This window comes from Stomoxys calcitrans, chromosome 5 (genome assembly GCF_963082655.1).
Source record: "Stomoxys calcitrans chromosome 5, idStoCalc2.1, whole genome shotgun sequence".
Taxonomy (NCBI): domain Eukaryota; kingdom Metazoa; phylum Arthropoda; class Insecta; order Diptera; family Muscidae; genus Stomoxys; species Stomoxys calcitrans.
Genome location: NC_081556.1, coordinates 149349001 through 149358250, shown reverse-complemented (window position 1 = coordinate 149358250; position 9250 = coordinate 149349001). Strand labels below are relative to the sequence as shown.

The window sequence follows — 9250 nt, the reverse complement described above, 5'->3', positions numbered from 1 at the left end:
AAAACAATTAAAATCAATTATCCTTTGGATGCTGTAAAATGCATAGCGCAACAAGTGTTGTCTTATCTAATGGCAGGCACTTAAGGATCTAACAAGGAGTAGGATAATTTATGGCCATCATTAAAAAGATGAACAAAAGCGAACGAGAGCGAATTCGGAATTATGCACAACGGTTTCATTTGTAGCAAAACAAAGAGATTAAAGTGTAACCATTAGTGATGGTTTATTAGGTTTTCATAACCGCCATTTTCCATACTCGAAATATTGGATGGAGGGCACTAGTCGAGTGTTTTCTTCATTTTAGTAACCGGATCTTATGGTTTATTACCAAAAAGATTGGATGTGGGCCAACCTTGCGTATTGGTTACCATATTCGTCTATGACGCTGAACGCCTGAGTGTAAATCCTGGCGGTAACAACAAAAATGTCCCTCCCATCAACCAACTTTTTGGAAAAATTTTTACTATCCACTTTTTCATAAGCGCTCAAACCAATTCTCTCTTCAATTTTCACTAATTCCAATGAGTCTTATAAAAGCCCACAAACCAGTGTCAAAAACTCATCGAAAACTTCCATAAACTTTCAGGATCGAAAATAAATGTTCCATAACCGGGTTTAAACCGATTATATTGTCAATTGTTTTTTTATTTAGATAAAAAAAACACAACCACTTGAAAATCATTGCCAAATAACCCAAATCTTACCAAGAAACTCAAGACAGAACTATATCATGAACAGTCCACATAAATTCTAAGTTTCGAGGATGGTAGATCGCTCCCGTTCCTTAACGCAATGTTCATGGAAAATTGAGTGGTAGTTAGTAGATTTTTCCGCAAGGTTACGATGATGACTATAGAAATGGCATAGATCTCTATCTGAGAGAGTACTGACTCATCGAACAGTCTTAACCACAAACCGATACCTCTCGTTCTCCGAGCGATCGGCTCTATGCAACGGCAAGATCTTGCTTCCCGAAGGGAGTTTTCTAAAATCACTACCCCACATAGAGGTATGTGGCTACAACATACCTCTACAAGTCCATTGGTGTAGACCCTTAAAACCATTCACGTTACCACCTTGGAAACGTCCATGTCAACCCATCCATATTTCCACCTTGGAACCATCCATGATGAACGAGGCCCCATCGTTCTATAACCCAGCATTCGCTGCTTAATCCTGTCTGTCGGGAAATCGAGTCTTGAAGTTATTATTTCGAGTTGGTCTCGGTGCCAGGTAGTCTCAGAACTTTCTAATTCTAATGGCAGTGTAACCATATCCATCCTCCAAGATCTTCCTTCAGCAGTCTCAATGACATACCGACATCGCTCATTCCCCTAGCCATCAGATCCATGCACCGGAACGACCTTGTTCCCGAAAACAGCTTGCCCAAATCGCAAACATGTGGCTACAACATACCTATATCGAATGCATTGCAGTTAACATTTAAGACCGTCCACGTTACCACCTAGGAGCTTCCCATTATGAGCGAGGTCCCATTGTACTGAAACGCTTAATTCTGTTTGTCAAGAAATCGAGTCTTGAAGATACCACCTCCAATCGTTCTCGGTGCCAAGTAGTCTGAGAAGTTCCTCAGACTTTGATAGTATCCCAAAGGGAACTGTGACCGTATCGAACCTCCTTCAGCATAACAAGTTCCTTCAACTTAAGCGCAACCATGGTGACCCAGTTTCCAATATACACCTCAAAATAGGCTGCTGGTTCAACATTGATACCAAACCTGCCAGCGGTGTGTACCTCCAAACTACCGTGATTTAGACGTAGGCCATTCCTCGGATATTTTCGAAGATTATTATTATGGAATTTTTCAAGGATTCTTTCAATTCCCCCAAGCACTGTGACCTCTCTGTCATCAACTTGAAGGCGTTGCGCACCGTCATACTATCCATATAAATTCTAGGTGTGGTAATCTCTCTCTCCAAGATTTCGATTGATGCTATTGTATTGGGACATATCTCTGTCTGATGGATCGTACAGACCCGTCCGCAGTTTCGTTCCCTTAGCCATCGGGTCTATACCACCGGAAAAATTTAACTCCCCAAAAGCAAGTTACCTAGGATCGCATGTGGGGTAATGCAAACACGTGGCTAAAACATACCTATGTCGAATGCTTTGCAGTAGACCTTTAAACCATTTCGCACTTCTAACTAAGAGCCATCCAGGATGACCGAGGTCCCATCGTTCTCAAACGCAATATCCGCCGCTTATTTCTGTCTTTCGGCAAAGCGAGTCTGGAAGATACCATATCGAGTCAGCATTGGTACCAGGTTTCAGAGACCTTCCTCAGCTGTTCATAGCATCCCTATGGGAACTGTGAACGTGCCCACCCTCCCTCAACATGCCGAGTTCCCAACTTAAGCGCAACCATGGTGGCCAAATTTCCAATATACACCGCAATAGGCTGATGGTTCAACATTGCTACCAAACCTGCCAGCGGTGTGCACCTCCAAGCTACCGTGATTTAGACGCCGGCCACTCCTCAGATATTCTCGAAGATTTGTATGGAGTTTATTCAAGGATTCCGTCAATTTCGCCACGCACTTTAACCTCTTTGTCCTCAAACACAAGTCTGGGTCTATACACCGGAACGACCTAGCTCCTCAAAAGCTAATTGCCCAGGATCGCATTTAAGGTAATGCAAACATGTGGTCTAAACATACATATATTGAATGCATTGCAGTAGACCTTTAAAGCAGTTCACATTTCTAACTAAGAGCCATCCATGATGACCGAGGTCCTATCGTTCTCGAACGCAATATCCGACGCTTAATTCTATCTGTCGGGAAAGCGAGTCTGGAAGATACCATATCGATTCGGTCTTGGTACCAGGTTGTCTGAGACCTTCCTCAGCCTTTCATAGCAACCTAATGGGAACTGCGACCGTGGCCGCCCTTCCTCAGCTTACCGAGTTCCTTCTAATTTATCGCAACCGGTAGATCTCTTTCTCCAAGATTTCTATTGAGCTGCTTTCGGGAGACCGTGCTCCCCGAAAGCAGCTTGCCGAGCATCGCTTTTGCACATGCAAGGATCGGGCTACAACATATCTAAATAGAATGCATTCCAGTAAACTCTTAAACCCGCCTATGTTTCCACCTAGTAGCCATCCATGATGAGCGAGGTCCCATTGTAGTCAAGCACAGCTTACGCCGCTTGATCCTGTCTATTGGGAAAGTCAGTGTTGATGGTACCATCTCCTATTGGTCTCAGCGCCAGGTAGCCTGAGACCTTTCATAGCTGTCCATAGTATCCAGAAATGAACTGTGGCAGTATCTATTCGCCCTCATCAGGCCGATTTTCCTCAACAGTTTCAATGTTTTCACTTCCAAACCTGTCTGCGGTATGGACCAAAAAGCTCCCATTTTTTGGATATTCTCAAACTCCATAGCATCCAGAAGTGAACTGTGACAGTATCTATTCTCCCTCAGCAGGCCTACATACCCCAACAGTTTCAACGTCGCTTAAAATTTGCCTGCAGTATGGACCAAAAAGCTCCCGTGTTTTGGATGTTCTCAAACCCCATAGTAATAATTTTTATACCCCTTCACCATAGGATGGAGATATACTAATTTCGTCATTCCGTTTGTAACACATCAAAGTATTCGTCTAAGACCCCATCAATATATTATTGATCGTCATGACATTCTTAGTCGATCTAACCATGTTCGTCCTTCCGTCCGTCTGTCACAAGCATACAAACTTTTGAAAGAGTAAAGCGTGGCGCTTGAAATTTTGCGTAAATACTTCCTGTTAGTGTAGGAAGGTTGAGATTGTAAATAGCCCAAATCGATCTCCTGTTTTGACTTCATGAGCTTCTAGAGGGCGCAATTATTATCCGATTTGGCTGAATTTTGTACTACGGCGTTTTCTATGACATTAAACACATGTGCCAAGTAGAATTCAAATCAGTTCATAACCTGATATAAACCCGATATCCCGTTAAAACTTCTTGAGCTTCTAGAAGTCGAAATTCGTATCCTAGTTGGCTGCAATTTTGCACGTGTCTTTTTGGTGTGACCTCCAACAATGTACTAAGTATGGTCTAAATCAGTCCCGGTTGCATGCGTTTTTACTTGTTCTACCTACAGCCTTTCATCATACCAGTGTCCCATATGTCAGCACTAATCCCACTGTGGTCAATATGTGACACTGGTATGATGAAAGTCCATGGATCAGGGCAGAGTAGGAAAGAGCTTGCTTCCATAAGTGTATGTTGTGGTGTTTTTATACCCTCCACCATAGGATGTGAGTATACTAATTTCGTCATTCCGTTTGTAACACCTCGAAATATTATTCTAAGAAAGTATATATATATATAGGTGGTTGGGATTGTAAATGGGCCATATCGGTCCATGTTTTGATATAGCTGCCATATAAACCGATCTAGGGTCTTGACTTCTTGAGCTTCGAGAGGGCTCAATTCTTATCCGATTTCGCTGGAATTTCGATATGACTTCCAACAACTGTGCAAAGTATGCGCTAAATCGGTTCATTACCTGAAAATACTGCCATATAAACTGATACCCCAATTTGACTTTCTGAGCCTCTTGAAGGTGCAATTATTAATCGATTTGCCTGAAATTATATAGATGATATTTTTATATGACCATATTGGTCAACAACTTCATATGGCTCATATATATATGAAAAAGTCATTCAAAGAACTTTATAAATTTGATCCATTGTGGAGGGTATATATATATAATATATAATATAATTCGACCCGGCCGAACTTAGCACGGTTTTACTAGTTTTCATTGTCTTAATACATTTTCAATAATTTAACTTACTTAGGGAATTTTCGCATTTTAGAAGATCCCAAGTGTTTGGAGAGCAAACATATTAAATCTTGACATTGACATAGGGTATATCGTAATGCCTCATTGTATTCCTTATATTTCCTAGAGAAGGTGACCCTAGCCACACTTACATATGTATAATCATCTGATTCTAGTTATAATACAAAAAGCCATACTGGTCTCCCTTCCGACTTATCTTTAGTGTTGCCTCATTTGGTCAAGGTTCGAATGCCATCGTTCTTCTGACCGCTTCTCCTTTCCGCAGTGCTGCTTGGACGTTCCTTGCCTTAGTCGGACAGTGTCGTTTCTCATTCCTTGATCCTATTGGCATCAATAACCTGGCTCTTAATATCAAGTTATTAAGCTTTAGGATGGCAACGTACGATGGTCTGAAGTAGAACTAAGGAGTCGTGTTTTTGAGTATCTAGCTGGAATCCTATTCGGAGTTGAGTAAGTTTGCTCCGAATCGGACTCGGGCGATATACTCCAATTTTGTCGGACTCTGCAGCCCCGAGCCGAACGGAGCCATATCTGTTACTCCATCGCATTGCATACGTCACTATTGAACATTTTTTTTATTTTGAACATTAAAGACCTTAGCACAGATCTGAAAAATTTATCACGCAGTAACTGGTATAAACTTGTCAATATTTCTAGAAAAAAAGCTTACACCTGGTGTTCACAAAACTTCAACCCCGTTTACACTGCTCTTTAAATCCGGATTTAATGGCTCGATCATCTGTTTTCCCTTTATAAAATCAGCTGACGAGAGCCTTAAATCTGGATTTAATGCAAACAGTGCAAACGGGGTTTTGATGTAGATTTTAAATAGGTTTATTTGGCAGATTTCCTATATAGAACTGTCAAATCAAACTATTGGGTTGCCCAAAAAGTAATTGCGGATTTTTCATATAGTCGGCGTTGACAAATTTTTTCACAGCTTGTGACTCTGTAATTGCATTCTTTCTTCTGTCAATTATCAGCTGTTACTTTTAGCTTGCTTTAGAAAAAAAGGTGTAAAAAATTTATATTTGATTAAAGTTCATTCTAAGTTTTATTAAAAATGCATTTACTTTCTTTTAAAAAATCCGCAATTACTTTTTGGGCAACCCAATATTTTAAGGCTACATTAAATTTTGTGACTACGGCCGTTATTCTTTTTTTGTTATGCTTTTCTTTTCTTCGATTTTATCATTCTCAACTTTCTTCTTGTTTAACGACAATGAAAGTTGCCTTCTGTTCTTATAGAATTGCATCTGGAGGTACTCTATTACAAAAATCGTTATTGACTCTCATTTTCTTGCTCTGCATTTCGTCTCTTTTTAGATGTCAATTGTTATCTCTTTTGTCTATGCAAAAAGTTACAGTAAAAATGATATAAAATTTAGTACTCTTTGATAGAAGTTGTTGCTCTCTTTAAAGGAATAAATGGAAAGCGCTATGAAAATACACCAAGGATCAAGTTGCCTTCCCTTTCAAAAGCTATGTAAAGAGGTGATCGTGAAGGATTTTCACATCTATATGGCTATATGGCTGCTAGTCCCCCCTTTTTGATAGGTTCTAAGGCGTACATCCAAAGCTGAACTAAATGCACGGTCTTGGGAAGCAACAGCCACCCAATATTGTTTGCCGCTGGTAGTCGCACTTACACATACACACATATGCCACTGACATGTTTGTTTGTATTCGTGAACTTACCACATTTTTGTGCGAGCAAATGTGTGTGTGTGTGTGTGGATATGTAGGATAACGATTTGTTGTTGTTAGTGTTGCTTTTTTAGGAATACGAAAAACGTCCCCCCTTCGGAATGGTGGATGTTCGTCGTTGGGGGAGATGCGGTGGTTAATGAGGTGTCGTCGTTGCTGCTGCTGTCGACAATGTCTTCGCCGCCACCGCCTCCCCAATACGGTTTTATGCAATACGCGCCGCTGTGCTTTGCCATGGACGTGTGTGTGTGTGTGTGTGTGCGTTCGTGAGTATGGCTTGAATGGATGGCTGGTGATGATGATGATGGTGGCATATGATGCGATGCCTGGCCTGGCCTGCCCTGCTTGCCTGCCTTCTGCCTGTCGCTCTCTATTTTGATGTTTTATTTTGTAACAGACGACGACGACGAAGTAGTCACTAAGCCAGTCGGTCGGTCGGTCGTCTCGTCGGCCTGCGCCATTACCAGATAGCAGGCAGCCTGCCAGCCAGCAAGTCAAACAGATTGGCTTGTGCAGAATGGATGTATGGATGGGATGTTGTTGTGCTGCTGATGCCGTTGCCGTGGTCGCTCGCAATGTTTGTTGTTTTTGTTGCCACCGACCGAATGAAAAATACCCAAGAACATAACAACAACGCCTGAATTGAAAACATCAGCAACAACTACGACGACGGCTAGCTAGTTGGTGCTTGTTGGCTATTGTGCTCCTCCTGCTCCTGGTGATTTTGTATGGCCGTAACCGTCCTCCTCGCTGAGTTGTTTTGCTGCTGCATCGTTTCCGTTCTTCTCGTTGCTGTTGCTGAAGTCGGCGTTATTGGACAGCCGCTGCCTCAGTTGTTGCCGCTGCTTCTCTGGTGGTGCCTACATTGAAAGCCCGGTGGTTGTTGGCTGGCTGGCAGGCAGACTATTTCGCATATCTGAAAATCGTTGGTCTCTCATTCAAGTGTCCAACTTTTGTCGGAGCGGTCGCATCATTGTCACAACGCATCGCAAAACTCTTTTTGTGCGCGGCGGCGGGAGAAGAGTAGAAAACAAAACGGCAACAACAATAAAGGCAAGCAAAATCACCACACCACAGCGCGTTTCTGGGTGTACGAGACGACGGTGTATGTGTATGTTCGCGTGTGTATGTCACAACGGTGGCTGGTGTCTCTCAACTAGTCAAGCATTTTCCTCGGTTCGCTTCCATTTAATCAATGAACAGCAACAACAACAATAACGACATTTTCGCGTTCTAGAAAACCCAAAACGTTTGAACACCGACCGACCGACCATCGGCCAAACGGACCAACAGAATTCATTAATACACAATAGAACTGGTGTTTTCGGCTTGTCGGAAAACGGCAGGGTGCTTAAATAGTGCTTCACTTCACTTCCCTCTCAAGACAGCAGACGTATGATGGGTACCCACCAAGACCCCTGTACCACCCCTCCGGCTACCAGCGGCAATACCAGCGCTCTCAATAAAATCATCAGAACCGCTCAGCGAGGCGGTACCAGTGAGTCCTCAACAACATCGGACAACACCACCGATTTCATTGAAATTGTCAAGAGGCATGATGTCGTCTACAACACTCATCATCCGGACTACAAGAATGTCGAAGTCAAATTGAAAGTTTGGACCCAAATAGCCAAAGAAATCGGCCTATCCGTGGGTATGTATCATTATGAGCAGTGTCATCTCTCGCCTACTGCTGATTTACATTGCGAAATACTCTATCGAGGGGGGGTGACACCAACATGAAGCGATGGTCGCGGACGGGGTTGGGTGCTATTAGCACTTAACGCAAAAAAGTGCATTTGTACCAACCGACGAACGGCCGCCTTAGCGATGGACCTCTGTTCTCTCGTATGTGTGTGTTTTTACTTGTATGTGATGGCAATCGAAGAAATGACAAAAATTGGATTTTTCTGTGTTCCTCATCTGCTGCTGCTTATTCTTCTTTTGACGATTTTTCGCGTGCAAAACAAAAACAAAAAAAGTATCTACAGATACACATTAGTGTCGACGTCGTTGTCGTTGTTCTTCGTTGCAAACTGCAAAGTCCAACAAAAAGTATCTAAACGACGAATGACATGCATAGGGAAAGACAAAAACAAAACAAAAATAAAAAACGTACTAAACAAACACTTATGACAGTGTGGAAAGACCCCCGCAAAAAGGGAATGCGAGAACATCCACACACGAGTAGATGTGTCAAACCAAGAGAATGGCAGTGTCAAAAGGCACGGAGCAGATGGGGAAGCGCGTGTTGTGTGTATGAGAGAGCGAGAGAGAAAAATTGAGGCATTAATCAAAAACCCAATCAAAACAAAAACAACGATAATAAAAACAAAGCAGATGAAAAACAAAACAATACCAAACATTGGAACTGTTATGAATTTTGATGTACATATGCATATATCCCCTCTCTCCCCCTTTTCATTGTTTATTATTAGGCCCGTGGTCACCTACACACAGTAACTTCCCATATATGGGTACATAGAATCAGGGTAAACAATGGATATTACCAACGACCTACAAAGTACTTTCCTGCAAGGGTTCAGGGTACTCTATATTATAAGGAATAAAGAAAGATCACTTGATGAAAAAGGGTTTCAACACACTTTAACGGCCCAACATAAACAAAAACAAAAACAAAAATAAAATCCGCAAAAACACTTAATTAAAAAAGAGTTGAGTAAATACCTATAAAAAATAGCGAAATTCAAAAATTAAAAAAAAACAAT

The 9250-nt window shown here is 41.9% G+C and overlaps 1 protein-coding gene across 1 annotated transcript in view; it reads left to right on the top strand.

Annotated features, from left to right (window-relative positions):
* Nucleotides 1–7888: 7888 nt before the first annotated feature.
* LOC106084639 (uncharacterized) overlaps nucleotides 7889–9250 on the top strand; it is a 6597-nt gene continuing 5235 nt past the window's right edge. Inside the window, exon 1 of the mRNA XM_013248483.2 lies at nucleotides 7889–8175. Coding sequence (XP_013103937.2) covers nucleotides 7917–8175 — 259 coding nt within the window. The 5' untranslated portion in view covers nucleotides 7889–7916. The remainder of the gene's footprint in view (nucleotides 8176–9250) is intronic.